Source organism: Desmodus rotundus, chromosome 6, assembly GCF_022682495.2.
Source record: "Desmodus rotundus isolate HL8 chromosome 6, HLdesRot8A.1, whole genome shotgun sequence".
Classification (NCBI taxonomy): domain Eukaryota; kingdom Metazoa; phylum Chordata; class Mammalia; order Chiroptera; family Phyllostomidae; genus Desmodus; species Desmodus rotundus.
In genome coordinates this window covers 50,581,645-50,598,313 of record NC_071392.1, presented here as the reverse complement: position 1 = coordinate 50,598,313, position 16,669 = coordinate 50,581,645, and the positions used below count along the sequence as shown (strand labels likewise).

The window sequence follows — 16,669 nt, the reverse complement described above, 5'->3', positions numbered from 1 at the left end:
CGCTTGCTTTCCAAGTTTATAGCATGTTTTACGTTGATCTGCATCTCAGGGATGAGGGGGAGTGAGCCAGGTGAAAGTGGGAGAGAATATTTCCAGATGAAAGACATGGGGACAAAAGAAAATGAGTGTAATGTCGGGGTTCAATTACAAGGCAGAGGGCAACAAGGAGCCAGCTCACTCAGGGCCTTGAAAGCCATTCTAAAGATTTAGCGTTAATTATGAGGGTGGTAGGAGCCATGGATAAATTCAAAGCTAGGGAGAGGCATCGGCAGGTATACATGCCTTAGGGAGCTCACTCAGGTGCCACTGTAGAGAACAGGTAGGGCAAGGCAGAAGGAGGGAAGAAGATGCTGTCATAGTCCAGACAAGAGATACTGTCAGAAGTGAGGTGGTGGTGGCCAGAATGCAGAGGGTGGAACAGAGTGAACTATGGAGGATTTAGACCCAGAGAGAGAGAGTTCTGGTTTGGGGCCACTGGAATTCTAATAGTCTCAAGCTAGAAAAGATAAAAGCAGTTTAGAATTGGTGGATTTTGAGGTGATTATGGGATGTGTAGGTGGAAACAGCCCAGAGACAGTTGAATAAGCACTTCCAGAGACCAGCAGGGGTAAGGGTCTGGATGGGAAACCATTGGCATCTAGGTCATCAGTGAAGCCAAAGAATAGAACAGTGGCAATCCACCCAGGGTGACTTTGTCCCCCAGGGAACAGTTGGCAAATCACCAGAGAGAAGCTAGTGACCAAGGCAACCAACTCAGTTATACAAGCTTTTGACAAATCGGTGTCAAGCATGGACTAATGGATTGAGTGCTAAAGCAGGACCTGAAAAGGGAAGTGGGTTGACAGAATGTCCTGATGAATCCCTCAGGGCTCCTCCTCTCCCTGGCTTGAAACACTAGCCACAGACTACCACCTGACATAATGGGATGACTGAAGAGCTTTGTAGAGAAGAACTCTTAACTTCTCACCTTTTCTTAAAAGACATGCCATGGAGAACATCAAGGAAGCTCTTGAAATGTGAACCGGTATTTGCATAGTTAAACAAATGCAGCAGCTTCAAACTGGCTGCATACATATGAACCCTCTCGAAGTTTTCCCTCCTCAACCAGCTCACAGGAAAAGGGCAGGCAGTTTAGTGCTTTCTCAAAACTTTGTTTTCTTCCTTCGTAGGAACTCAGGTTGAAAATCTTTTTCACTAAGCCAGGGATTTAGTTTCTTTGGACTTACTGCAGGAAATACTTGAAATCTCATTGGGCACACCCCTTTGCTTGCTATCTCACTAGCTTGGGTTGGCATTTTTGAAGCTCGGGATCTGTCTTATAGAAAACTGCAATACCCCTCTGGACTGGCTGGGGATTCCTCTAAATAAAACTGGACTCCTGGGGTGAATCCTGAAATACATTTGTCTCATTTACCCATTAAACTTACATGCTTAGTTCATGCTCTTCCACCTCCCTCCTCCCACAATAAGATAATGCATTTAAGGCACTTGGCACCATGCCTAGCCCATTGTAAATGCTCAATAAATGTCAGTTGTGCTTTTTATTCCTTGGGCTGTTTAGTCCTCAGTCCTGATTAGAGGTAAAACTTGGTGGTTCTAAGTTTTGGAGAGAAAAGCCAGTCTGCCTTAAGTTCAGATTTCCAATGAAATTCTGTCTTTAAAGATTAACATTCAGAGAAGACGTTTTTCATATTCTAATGCCCTGAGAAAATAACATATACCAGCAATCTTACTGCCCGAAGATCCATGTATCCTTGCAAAGATAATGCTGCCCTTTTCTGTACATAACTGAGCCAGCAGTGGTTTTACCACCTCTTCTTCATCAAAATAAGATAAAATAAAAAAACAAAGCATGCATAATTGTTTTCCATGGTACATAGCTTCTTACTCAATTTAAATAACAGTTTCCAAGCACATTAAAAATCGCTGGATTGGAATCACTTGTCTTGAAGGGGAAAAAATCTTTCAGGCTGTGGTATCCAGACTTTTCTTTATTTTCTCCTGGGTTTCATTTACGTTGCAGAGAGGAATAGGGAGTTAAAAGAAGATAGGGGGAAAGTTGGTAGATGGAAGATATTTCTCAAACTAAAAGATGCAATTGCATCTTCAGGCAGTTCTGTTCCTAGAGCAGGAATAGACCAAATGCCGTTCTGGAAAAACCGTAGCCCAAACTAGCGTCTATTTGCCACTACAATAACAACAAAACAAACTCCATACAACATGCTGGGGGATGGGGTGGTTTGTTTACATAACGTGTCCACCCTCTTCCAGCAATTACTACCGCACTCTCTCATCCCAAACAATCTCACTACACAGCGCTTCTCATGCCCCCTCCTGGAGGAAGCAAGTATTTTTCAGAATTAAAGGGCAGCAGAAGTTCCCAGTACCCTCCAACTGTATACTTGCATAAGACGCAAAGTTCAGCTTTGACTCAAAAGAGCGTCTTTTCCTCTCTTGAAGTGCACTCTTGCACCTTTTTGGGTCCGGTGTCGAAAACGACTGTCAAAGACTTTTTCTTGGTCCGAGGAGAAGGGACTAGCCAGACCAAAAAGGTGGGACTTCGGGGGAATGCCGGATTTCAGCCCAGGGCTGCGGCCCAGAGGAGATGATGTCACCGCTTCTGCAAAGAGAGAACTGGGGGTGGAGCGGCGGAGGGGGTAAAGGGGGGAGCCCTTGCCGCGCCTGCAACTGCCAAGGGAGCGTTAGAAGCCCACGTCAGGGGAGGTATCAGGATAAATAGGGTCCCGCAATGGCCGTGGCTGGCTGCGCTTGGAACTGCCGGGTCCGGGGCTGGAGCTGCCCGTCCGGGTTCAAGCCCCGGAGGCTGAGGGCTGGCGTTGCTGGTGCACCGTGCTCCAGACGGTGGACTTCTCCCTTCAGCCCCAGCAGCTTCGCGTCGCTGCTTACGGGAGTTTGGGGAGCCCTGTGCCCTAAAGGACTTTCTCCTCGGAGAGGGGAGAGAGAAAGATTCAAAGGAGGGAGAGAAGAGAAGGGACCTTTCTGCCTGGGGTCGCAGCACAGGAGGACAGTGTCATGCTTCTCTACGTCTTGGCCGCGCTATGCCTGTGGCTGCGCCTGGCCCTAGGCGTGCGTGGCGCTCCCTGCGAGGCGGTGCGCATCCCCATGTGCCGCCACATGCCCTGGAACATCACGCGGATGCCCAACCACCTGCACCACAGCACGCAGGAGAACGCGATCCTGGCCATTGAGCAGTACGAGGAGCTGGTGGACGTAAACTGCAGCGCCGTGCTGCGCTTCTTCCTCTGCGCCATGTACGCTCCCATCTGCACCTTGGAGTTCCTGCACGACCCCATCAGGCCGTGTAAGTCGGTGTGCCAGCGAGCGCGCGACGACTGCGAGCCCCTCATGAAGATATATAACCACAGCTGGCCCGAGAGCCTAGCCTGCGACGACCTGCCAGTCTACGACCGCGGAGTGTGTATCTCACCGGAGGCCATCGTCACTGACCTGCCGGAGGGTGAGGCCTGGGGAAGGACTGAGGGGGCGAGGAGCCACCGTTGGCTTTCGCTGCCATGTGAGAACCATGCTGTCACACCTACAGCTGCCTGCCTGTTGTCTGTCAGCCCCCCCCCCCCCATCCCTCTTCTGAGGGCTGGAGGAGTTGGGAAGGGCTGGTGACTTTGCTTCTGGAAGAGTCTGATTTCTCGATAGGAAGAACATGTCCCATAAAGGGAAGAGGGATTTTGCTTACAAAGGGAGTCATTGGGGACAGTTTCACTTACAGTAATAACAGGATAGGAATCGCAGCTGTAGGAAACAGGTATATAGGCCTTATGGTGGGTCTGAGCCAGCGTTAAGCTCTCTACTGGTATCATTTAATCTTTAAAATCTTTAATGCAACCCCACCAGGATTCTCGATTTAAAGTTAGCCCTTGAAAGCTCTTTTTGGAAAAGCATTTCCAGCCATCACTCCCCAGCCACCAGCACCGCAGACTAAATGTAGTCGCCCTGGAAGATTGTGATGTCTGTTTCATGGTCTTTGACCAGGAGCCAACGTCTGTGGCATCTTAGTTAACTGGGTCTCATCTTTCACTTCCTTCTTTTCTCTTTGGTCATTTTTCTGTTTTTGTTTTTGTTTTTCTTTTCCCCTAGGAAGAAGGAGCAGGCTTAAATCCATTTGTTGATGTAAAACCTACGAATATTTTTGCATTCTTTTATACCTGACCCAGACTGCTGCACATTTGAAGGGATTGTGGTGTAGTTTCTCAAGTTACGTGTACCTCACAGCATCGCCCAAAATATGAAGAAAGAGAAGTAAAGTGAAGGGAAAGATTGAAACTCCTCTCTAATTCAGTTTTAGAGAAAATCTATCTCTTGCTTAGATTATATTAATGATAAAGGATTGTGCTTGTGTTGGATTACACGGCTGTGGACTTTCTGCGTTGCAAAGTGTAAGATGGGGATTAGGAAACACTCTAGTTATTTTGATTAGTGGAAGCTGTTGGCATATAAGATCAACATTTTAAATGGAGTTGAAAAAGAATGACGTAATTTGTCCAGGTTGGCTGCACGTGTCAGGAAGGTTAAGTGGATGTGCATTCACATCAGTTCGTGCTGGAGAGGCAGCCTCTCCTGGAAGTCTTTCCTACGCCCAGGGCCATCTGTGTCAAAGTAGTTGACAGTCACATTATTTTTTTTGTGACTCTGTATTAGTTTTTGTCTCTGGATGGTTTCTTATGCCAGCTGGGTGAACAGACCAAATCACTGGCCACACCATGTGACCCTGTATGTGTTTCAGATGCTAAGTGGATAGATATTACACCAGACATGATGGTACAAGAAAGGCCTCTTGACATTGACTGTAAACGCCTAAGCCCAGGTGAGTTCTTTGTCCTCAATGCTCAGTTTCCTTCTCCCCAGAATGGTTTCTCCGAATCCTTTTTCAACATTTTGTTTCTTTCTTGTCTTCTTTAGACCGGTGCAAATGCAGAAAAGTGAAGCCAACTCTGGCAACATATCTGAGCAAAAACTACAGTTATGGTAAGTTATCTAATGAGACCATTCTCTTTGGGACTTGGCACATTCCAAAGCCAGATCTGCTGGTCATAAAGTAAAACAAGAGGTTTGGTGATTTTTCTGGTTAACTGTGAGGGTTTCACATGGCATAATAACAACTGTAAAATTTCTTGCTTTTCTGGGTAAATCAAGTAAATACAAAAGTAAATTATTCAGATGAGACCAGTGATGTGGCTCAGTTGCAAGTTTGACATCATGGTCCTTCTTGTCTCAGTGAGAGGTCCTGCTCAGCCAACACAGCAAACCCCACTTGTTCTGGTTGTAAGATCTTGTTGCTACAGGAAGGATGGGCGAGGGATCCATGGGTTTGGTTATCTTAGGCCCAGGGACCGAGTAATTAAGATCTGCCCCTGTATCTTTTTACTTATAAATAGCTATGAATATTTAACATATTAAAGAAGCTGTAGAAATGTGTTAATCACAAGAGCCATGGCTACAATTATTGACATAGCTTAAATGCCCTCTTCTGTTTTATTTGAAAAAACACAAAACCAGTCAGCACTTTCTTTGAAGAATAAGTCATTCTATTTTGAATGTTTTAAGTAAATTTAATTCTACTATCATTATTTAAAAGTAAATTTAATTAAAAATATGTTTTTATTTTAAAATATCCATTTGGGCTATTTTATGTTTCTTTGAATTCCTTAAATAATTTTGCTGAAATAACAAAAACTGTTTTGGGGAAAAATGTTCATTTTATTCACTAACTTAGTTTCTATATTTGGAGTGATATTTTATATCATAAGAATCTTTATACTATATACACAGATGAAAGTAAGAAAATCATGGCTATATTAAAGCCTGAAAAAATGACCTTCCTTTTAGGTTGTCATATTTGAGAATCATCATAACTAATGTAGGTAATTCAACCAAAAAATACTTTGTTTTCTATTAGCTTTTTGCTGCTGTTTAAAACCTTTCTATGTAGATATACTCATGTTGTCTTAATCTGATCTACTTAATCCGTTCATCTGAGTTTTACTCTCATGCCGTTCTCTGGGGTGTCGTGGCCTCATAACTACTTTGATGATGAAGCCGTTTCTATTTAAATCCTTTGACTTCTTCATCAACTAGCTTCCAAGGATGGAATCCAAGATAGATCCATACTAGTCTGATTAGAACTCCATGGCAGACAGCAATAGCAAGGGACCAAAAGAACAAGAATTTAAAGCTTGATCAGACATGGTAACATAAACAGCCATCTGTAATAACAGTTCTACCCCTACTCACCACAGACCTCACTTTGACAGTGTGGGAAATTTAAGGAATGAGAACAGTGATCTGCAGAGACTCCTCCCAATCTAAAATGTTTTGACTCTAATGACTAACACTGGAACAGAGGAAGTTCAAGCCTCAGATGGGTAACTGAACTGTATTAACTCTAAGTTGGCTTCTGATTCTGAGAATATATGATTCTTACTTCAAATATCACCAGGTAGATTATAAACAAATATTTATATCTATGAAATTTTTATTGATAGTCTTATGTAACTAAATTTCCTAACATGTTTTTGACAAAAAAAAGAAAAGAAGAAGAAGAGAACACCTAATTTTAGGACTATAGAATTTTAGGGCTCAGAAGGACCTATGGAATTCTCTAATCAAAGCCTATCTATTGCCCATGAGCACTGACCCAAATAAGCCTGCTTGTCAATTTACTTGCATGTCTTGCAGCATGATTCAGAACTTTCAAGACAATGTTGACAGTATGTGAGGCCTTATATTTAGCATGGGATTGTGGGCTTTTTCTCTGTATTTGGGCAACTTGGACATGACCATAATTACAGGACTGATTCTTTAAGAGAGGCTCAGGAGTTAGCATGAATATACCATCCCTATTTTCCTCCAAAGACTTCAACAACACTTATATTGATTTTTAAATTTCAGTCATCCATGCCAAAATAAAAGCTGTACAGAGGAGTGGCTGTAATGAAGTAACAACAGTGGTGGATGTGAAAGAGATCTTCAAGTCCTTATCACCCATCCCTCGAACTCAAGTCCCACTCATTACGAATTCTTCTTGCCAGTGTCCTCACATCCTACCCCATCAAGATGTTCTCATCATGTGTTATGAGTGGCGCTCACGGTAGGCATGGGGCGGGTAGAAGAAACTGCAACAAGGCTTACAGAAATATGAGCCCTATTTAGTAGTCATGGTTAAAAAAATGGTACCAGCTTTATAAAAAGCTATTTTAATAGATGCCATTGTTGGGATAACATATATCTTAAATATTAATTCATAGAATTAAGAAAAGTAGAATATGAGTTTTTGAATAGAATCTTTAAAAATGAAATTCAGAATTTATTAAATGATCTCAAAAATGTATAGGAAGATAAATTGAGTAAAACCAATTCATTTCAAATCATTCAAATCAATCTTACTGCGGTAAACACTGAATTTTTTAAGGTCTCTTTAATAACTTACAGATCAAGTAAAGATGGCCACTTGGGACTGCAGTTCGACACTTTTTTTGTTATATACACTTAGTTTACAATTTTTGCTACAGTATTACACACACATGCTCACAAACATATATACTCATATCCCTAGCTGAAAGTGTGTCTCCCCACATTTCTTTTCTTAGCATATTTTTACATGTCAGTATATTCCTTATAACATAAAAATCAAACACTTCAGCACAGATTCCAGGATGAGCCCAATATTTGCTGTAATATACTTCTCCAGCAAAATTATTCATTTTTTATAATAGGTCCTCCTTTTGATTCTCTGTCATTATTGCTTATCTGTTTGTTCCTTCTAGATACAGCTCAAGACTCTATTTCTCAAAAAAAAGAAATCGAAAATTGACCTCCTTTGAAAACTTTCTTGTTCTGTACTCTATCAGTACTTGGGTACCCTCCTCATACCACAAAGAGCACCTTGTGTTCTTGGTTTTAAAGCTGTTCTACTTATATCTTGGCCCTCTAAAGAAGCTGAATGAATGAATGTTGAATAATATTTCTGAGCTTATCTCTTGCATGGTATTTGTATCATCTACAGTATTAGATGCAGTTCTGAAGATGTACCATGTTGCTAGTCATTAAATTCTATTAGACAAATGAATGGATTATAAATAAATTAAATTTCCCAAGTTAGTTTCTAAATTTAGTGTCATTCTGATCAAAATCCCAAAAGAAATTTGTGGACAATTGGAATTTATGTATTCACAAATGATGCTAATGGGCATTGGGAAGAATAAACTAGTAAGAGCATGTAAAGAATATAATGAAAATAGAGGGATGAGAGGAAATCTGCTTTATAAGACATTCAAATTGGTATAATACTACACTTGTTAAAACCATGTGGTACAAGAGTAGACATAAAGATAAATAAAGCAGAGGCAAAAGTCTTGAAACAGATTCTGGTGCATAACCTATATTATGTAAGCAAAATGGCAAGTCAATGGAAAATAAAAATATTTTTATTTGGAAAATGTTAATTTCACTTTATACTCTAAAATATATTTCAAATATATTAAAGAGATTAAATATTTAAATACTTAATCAAAGAAGATAAAATTAAGTAAATGTATGATATCTGAATGGAAAAATACTTTGTAAACATGAAAGTAATGTCAGATATTACAAGGGAAATAAATTTAAAAAAAGAAATTACTAGGGAAAATGTCAGTATACATATTTGACCACACATTAGCATGTATATTAGAATCACAAATAAAAACAGAAAGACAGAGAATGGGCGGGGGGGCGGAATGGAGACAACTGTATTTGAAAACAGTAAAAAAAAAATAAATAGAAAGACAAAAATTGAGAAAATACAACAGGTATGACAAAAGAATGGTAATCCTACTCTCTAAAGATTTCATATAAGTTAATGTTTAAAACATCAAGCTTCCAACATAGAAATACAGGTGCATAAAACTTTTTTATTTTATTATATTGTATAGCTATTACAGTCATGCCTGATTTTTCTCCCTTTGCCCGCCTCTACCCAGCCCCACCCTTCCTGCCCTCGGGCAATCCCTATATGTTGTCAGCGTGCATGGGTCATGAAAATGTGTTCTTTGGCTAATCCCTTAACCTTCTTTTACTCAGTCCGCCCCTCCCGCCTCTCCAAAAGCTGCCAGTCTGTTCCCTGCATCCACATTTCTATTTCTATTTTGTTCATTAGGTTATTTTTTTATTATATTCCACATATAAGTGAGATCATATGGTATTTGCCTTCACTTAATGGCTTATTTCACTTTGTATGCATACATCTATAGAGACAAGATCCACAAGAAATGCAACTAGTAAATAAAACATTCAAAAATTTTATATCCTTAATTCTCCCATCCAAATAAAGACAAGATTTAATTTTTACTTAGTCTTAATGTTAGTGAATTGAATGAACATTGAATCATTTTGAAAACACATATACACAAAAAACATATATACACAATGCATAGTGCCAGACTGTTTTCATTATATTTATATATATGTGTGTATATATATATATATATATATATAGAGAGAGAGAGAGAGAGAGAGAGGGAGAGAGAGAGAGAGAGAGAGAGAGAGAGGCAGGGAGGGAGGGAGAGAAAGAGAAATAGAATATTTTATAGATATTCATAGTTGTAATATTATTTGGTTATTAAAGTTATATTTTTGAGTCCTAATTATATCAGAGAATGCATACAGGGTGGAGCAAAAGTAGGTTTATAGTTGTGAGTACACAAAACACAAAATTTATTCTTGTATTATTATTAATTATTGTGTTATTTTCCATATGAACAAATGTAAACCTACTTCTGTCCACCCTGTATAATACAATGATAAAAATAAAGGTACAGTATGATCTAAATATACAGTATGGCCTATAATATAGAGAAATATATAGTAAATAGAAATAAATAAAAATAAAGAATAACTTCTACATGAGAAAAAATAAAATATGTATATAGGTATAAGGAATAATGAATAGATATATCAACAGAATATAAATGGTGGATTGTGAGGTTATTGAAGATTTTTTTTTAATTTTTGCAGTTTTAAACTTCTTACTTTCATAACCAGAAGTTTCTTATTAAGATAAATTACTCTTTTTCAGGATGATGCTTCTTGAAAATTGTTTAGTTGAAAAATGGAGAGACCAGCTTAGTAAAAGATCCATAGTAAGTATAATTAGCAATACTGGGAATATGGATGTAAGTGCATGTAAAGAAATTTTGTAGAATTTAGGAATTCTTCTCATTCTTTTGAAAAGGTAGTTATGAGTATAACTATTCTTACTTGGAATTTTTATTATAAATCTCTCTCAACTTCAAAGTCAATTTGGTCGCATTCAATACTAACCTATTGGTTATTTCCAGATTAAATTAGTTTTTTGGTTTCTTTGTTATATTACATTTCATTGTTTTAGCATCAGGTCCTTGAGCAGAATTAATGTCCAGAGGGATTAAAACAGACATATGTTTTATTCACACATGCAGGGGTGTGAATACCTAATTCTAAAACTCATCCTATCACTGTACCAAGCAGAATCTTTCCCTGTATTTAAAATAATTTTAAGATTTTTATCAAAATAAATCATATACAAAAAGTAACTATTTTGTATTTTGTACTATCCATGATTTAAGTGGTAATATCATAAACATACTGGTAATTCAGTTAGAGGAGTTAGAATAATTGTTGCCCAGACATGTGAAGTCACACTAGAACCTAGGAAATAAAGTCGTTGGTTTGAAATTTTTTAAATATCTCCTCTTCTGAAAATGTGTTTAGATATGTTCAGGAGGATTTATTTTAAGGTTCACAAAGGTATTGCCAATGCCTATGATTTCTTCGCATAGAAACACTAGGTTAATGGGAGATTGTATGTTAATACTGAGTTATGTAACACAGCTTCTGCTACTCAGGCATTTCTGAATAAAAGAACCAAACACTGCTGTTTTATCTGAGCTAAAAACTTATGAGTTGCTCAAGAGTATGCCTCAGTGTTACTAGACAGAAAATTCTGGAAAAATTAGCTATCTAGTTTCCAAGACTGCAATAGATTAGAAGCATCAGTGAAGAAGTTAAGTCCACCATAAGGACATGAAAGGAAAGAAAGCTTTCAAGAATCAGCTGTTTGGACCATTTACTTTTGCAACAAACATTACAATATACTCAGTAAGAATTTGAAAGTACTACCACACAATAGTTATGTATAGTAATGAGTTTATTACTTAGAACACCTTAGGAGGGTGGGGACAAGGTTTTCCATTTCATTGTATTTCTCGTGCCTGGAAGAATGCTTGGCCCACGGTTGTGCTCAAACTCTGCTGATTGAGATACAGTCTAACAAAGTAGGGACGTGTGTGTTAAATAAAAAGTAATGTCTGTTTAAATGGACTCCCTTTTTCATTTTTTCTTATATGCAGCTATTTAAATAAATGCTATTTATTTCTGTTCTGTATAGTAAGTCCTTTTCTATCAAGGAATCTTGGCTGTCCAGAGTGACACATTTCCCATCAGGTCCGGATAGCTAACGCTGAGTGGGTTACCAGGTGTGGGTGGCACTTCTTCTATTAGATGTGAGAGAATTAAGTGAATCTATAAGTGTGGGGAGAGGCCCCTGATTACTGGTGAGGCTGGATTAATTTCTGCTTTTAGCCATGTTAACCCTTTGTAGAAGGCTTTGCTATGTAGGAATGTTGCATTAGTGGGCCAATGGGAAAAATTGAATGAGTTAGGGCCTTGGGCTCTGGAGCCAGACTGGTGAATTTGAATTCTACCTCTGACATTTATCACCTGTGTGACCTTCTGCAAATACCCTTGGTGTGCTTGTTTCCTGGTCGTGACAATGGTGCACCCCTAGAAGGGCTGTAGTGAGTTTCAATGAAATGAGTGCATGTCAAACTTCATCATATATTCAGCACTTTCCAAAGTCTCTGGTACATGATAAGTGCTCAACAATGTAGAGTAGCTATTGTAACCTTTGTCATGATTTGTATGTAACAGTGGAAAAATTTCATTAGTTCTGGTATTAGATTAATAGCATGAAGGGGTGAGATGTACTTGACAGTCATGTTTACAAATGCCTCCCAGCAGTGGGAAGAGAGGCTGCGGGAACAGCAGAGAACAATCCAGGACAAGAAGCGAACAGCCGCGCGCACCAGTCGTAGTAATCCTCCGAAACCAAAGGAAAAGCCACCTGCTCCCAAACCAGCCATCCCCAAGAAGAACATTAAAGCTAGGAGTGCCCAAAAGAGAACAAACCCGAAAAGAGTGTAAGCTATCTGCTTTATAAAACGGAGACTTCCTCTCAGGATGAGGCCAGGCATTGCCCAGACAGCCTGTGGAAGGCCACACACCCCTTGTCTTAAGGACAGTACTCTGTAGACACATCCCGCAGCATTTTTCTTAATGATGTGCTTCAGTTTTTCCTTTTTAAGCCACTACAAGCCATAGCAGTAGGAATGCCCTTTGGTATGGAAGGTATACAAAAGCTGATCAAAAAAAGGTGTATCGTGTTCAAAGGAGCCTGTGTGCACACTACGAGAGCTCCATGTGGGAAGAAAACAGGCTTTTGTTCTTTCAGCCTGACTTCGTATGTGCGTGGTAAAATAAATGCCATATTGCAGACAAAGCACCTAATTTGTTTACAATATGTTTTCTATGAGTTTTGTAGTTAGAATCTTAGCAATGTTTAAAAATGAGATTGAAAATATGCTTCCAAGGAGGAAAGCAAGGGGGATGAATGCTTTAAAGATCTCTATGTGTTTATTGTTTGTAGAAGAATATTTGTGATGAAGGGGGACTTCTAAATGATCTACAAAAATAGGATATGGAAAATTGTAATGAGTTTTTTTAAAAAACAAAAACGCCTTTCTGCTCTGTTTTTAGCTATAAACTCTAGAAAATAAGATAATGATGATATAAATAAATAAAAAGGAAAGGCAGGCAAACAATGTCTGGACCCTTTTTTTCTGGTTTCCATGCCATGGTAGAGATGCTTGGATTTAGTAGTCATGATGCTCCCCATCAGCACCCTTTAAGTAGCACTGAAACAGAGTTTCTGCTGTAATGATTGTGGTACCAGCTAGTCAACCCCAAGTACTTTACACCTGTAGGTGTGGTGCTTGTCTCACTTCCCAGGACATCGTAGGTGTCCTGAGGCCAAGATTCTCTGCTGGTGCTTTCAAGGAGGCCATGGGCCTAAGGTGGGCGGGTCAAGATGCAAAACCTCTGGTTGTCAGTCTGCTGTGACACTATTGCCACACACCAACTCTGCACCTGAAAATGGTGACTATGGTCACTTGTCCCTTCACGCTACTCAAGAATGTAAAAGAACAGTCTGAATGCCTAAGAGTTAAATCTCCTTTAGATGTACTATTGTCCCTGCTTCTCAAAGATAATTAAACAGATAATTTTCTTTCATCTCTATAGCTGTGGGACACAGAAGTGAGGTGTGTGGGTAGGTGAGAGGGGAAGAAGAGCATGGACGCCCATCTCTCCCTGAAAGTGTAGCTCTGCCTGCACTGCTACCCTTGGGCAACAGAGTTAAAGGAAGCCAATAGATCAACCTACCCAAGAGTATCAATAAAATATTCATTGTCTGCATAAAGAGAAACCTCTTTGGACCTTAAGGAAGCCAGATTGGTGTTTAGCACAGCTTCTACACTAAAGAACTTAGGAAAGGCCATTAAAAGGCATTGCTAGCCTAGTTTACCTTCTTAGCAAGTAGGAATTCTTTGGGGGAGGGGGGTAAGAAATGAAATTCTCCATGGAAAGGGAGAAAAAAATGCCATGGAAAACTTTTTTTAAGTGCAAAAGAAGGTAAAAAGAATTTACAAATTTGAACACTGCTTACTTTGAATATTTAAATAATATACTGATTATTACACAAAAATTTAATCAATCAGGTACACTTATCAGTTTGATTAATTGATAAAAGATTAACCAGGACACCATCTGGTTATTCATTGTGAGAAAGTTGAAAATGAACATTAGCCCACAATATAACAAATATGAGCTTGGCCTTTCTGTGAGAACCAAAAATTTATTTTTCTCACTTAAATATTTCTCCACCTAAATACATGTGACAAGAGTTAAATGCAAATCTAATAGGGAGGAAAGTTGAGGTTCTATCTCTGAAATGGGGATTATTTGAGAGTTAGGTTACTTTAATAAAAAAAAACTTATAATATGCTTATCAACATATTTCCTAATTGAGGACGACTGGAGGCATTTATTTTTAAAATAATTTTGTTGGCCTTTTGACAATACAGTAAATATGTATTTTCTGTAAAGCATTCAATAAATACATAAAATAAAAATAATGGAATTAAAATCCTACCTAATCCCACTCAGCACTATTCAGGTAATCACTGATAGTATTTTGGTATATAATTTTGTAGGTGATTCCTATGCATTTATATAATGGTTTGAAAAAAATAAAAATATAATAGAGACTGTTTCATAACCTGCCTTCTTCACTCAGCCCCTTATTGAGATTCTTTCTCATGTCAATAAAGCTGATGCCACTTCCTTTATAATGGCTGTGTTGTATTCCACAGTACACATTATTCAACAAGCCCTTATGTTATGAGGGATTTAGTTTGTTTCTTAATGAAACATCCTGAATACTTGAATAAAAATCTTGATAGCTAGTATTTGTGCACATCCTTAATTGATTTGGGGGGATGTTTGCTTAAATAGCATTGTTACAGAATGGACCTGGGGGTTATGGGGTCATCCCTCTGTCACTGGATTCTTTGCCCACTGCCTGGGAATTGGGATTATGGCTTTCAATGCCAGAGTTTGGTGAAGAGGGGAGGAACTATTTATTCAAAAGTTATACAGATTTAGAGTAATGGTGGAATGTTGCCGTTAAATCTCAAAGTCCCTTTAAAACATCCACAAACACACACAGTCCTTCCTTCCCCCATTTGTGCAGTCAGGCCAGTCAGGGGTACAGTATCTCAGGTAAAAACAATAGAAGTCCATGGCCCTGGTAGCTCCCAGTTCCTGTCAGTAATCTGTGCTTAGCTGGCAGGCCTCCTGCAGTTCCCAGCACCACATCAGCTGCATTGCCCCGATCTCCAGTTCTTAATCCAAACCCACATGGAACCTTCCCATGGTCCACCAGCAAGAGTCCTTTCACCCCCTTTCCTTCCCTGCAAGGTCTCGCATTGTCTCTGTCCCCAGTCCTGCATTGTCTGTCCTGCATTCTTCCAAACTGCTAAGAGAGAGCTCTGCATGTCTGCTACACCTTGTTTTCCTGCTTCCTAAGCCACGTGGTCAAGGGAGCCCCAAAACCACAGGTTAGTCCCCGCATGGCTGCCATGCCTGGGTTTAAATCCCAGTGTGAGTCTTCCTCTGCAACCCCATTTCCAACTCCTCCCACAACTGGCTACACCTGCCAGCTCTTCCATATTTTTCCAGCCTTTCTGGGCTGCCATAGTAAGTCTGGATAGGCATGGCCCTGTGGCATGGAGCCAACCATCTCCAAGCTCTCATGCAAGTACTGTAAAGGGGAGCTGCCTTCCAGTCACAGCATGGGTTAATGTCACTCCTATCTCCCTGGCTCAAAGCATGGCCACAGCTACTTAACTATCTATGAAGTAGCCAGCTGTTATAGAGACGCAAAATAGCCATTTCTGCATATCAGGTATGAAGCTGGCCAACTGTTAATATGCAAAATAACTCTCAATGGCCCTGCTCCATGTGTCCCATGCCCCAGTCCAGACTTGTGGGGGTGAGGATATCCTATATTTTTCTATTTCCTGGACACCCTGAGTTCTGGACCCCATTACAAACCCTTCTTTGTGGGGGGCCCTGGATGTACCCTGTTACAGCATTGCTAGGCTGAGAAGTATGACCAACAAGGAAAGTTCTGGATTATACTGTCAATTATCCCCCAGAATGCTTGGACCATAGATGTATCAAAGTGCTGACTTTCCAACTCCTCACTCAGATTGTTTGCTCCTCCCATAGAGTTTATAAATGTAGCTGGAACCTGCATATCATTTTGGGTGAAGCTCCTCTCTTAATCTGTGAGCCATCAGCTGACAACATTCTCATCACTCACTGTGACTGAGACGAGACAAATTCACATGGACTACTGAGTCCTGTGGAGGAAAAAGGACAGCAGGGCCACTCTCTGAGTGAGAGAGGGCCCCAACCCATGCTTTGACAGGCTTTTATTTCTTTTCTGGGCACATTACATTGAGGATGGTCCTCATTTACTATGCACAGGTTCACCTTGGGTGATTACATTTTACAGAAAACAAAGGAGAGGATGTTGCTAAATACATCAGAAAAAAAGGATATTTGCAAATGTAAAGGGAAAATTGGTTGAACTGGTTACACTCATCCTTGGAAGGTGTAGCATAGATTTTAGGAAGTTACTTTAAAGATATGCAGTAAACATTTGCTGCCTCAACTCAGGGTGAGGGAGTTTTAGCAAAAAGCAAGTCTCATAGCAACCTCGGTACAATGCAGGCCTGATTCCCCATGGGAGAGCCTATCCGTGGGCGTGGGTCCTGTGTGCCAGAACTCGCTTTCCACTGGCCTTTCCGAGTGGGAGCTGGGCCCACGCCATGCAGAACGGTCTCCTATAGGCAATACATTTCTTTGCATGAAATTAATAAAAACCAGTTTCTAATTGTGGTTTTATTACCCAAGACTGTAACTGGAATGTCACGTC

General features: G+C 39.9%; 1 protein-coding gene across 1 annotated transcript; it reads left to right on the top strand.

The window, feature by feature from the left end:
• The first annotated feature begins 2,683 nt into the window (after positions 1 to 2,683).
• SFRP4 (secreted frizzled related protein 4) lies at positions 2,684 to 14,198 on the top strand. Its single transcript, XM_024557274.3, has 6 exons — positions 2,684 to 3,478; positions 4,760 to 4,840; positions 4,936 to 5,001; positions 6,925 to 7,123; positions 10,088 to 10,151; positions 12,067 to 14,198. The coding sequence occupies exons 1-6, from the start codon at positions 3,034 to 3,036 to the stop codon at positions 12,250 to 12,252; spliced, it is 1,041 nt and encodes a 346-aa protein (XP_024413042.1). The 5' UTR covers positions 2,684 to 3,033; the 3' UTR covers positions 12,253 to 14,198.
• Positions 14,199 to 16,669: the final 2,471 nt, after the last annotated feature.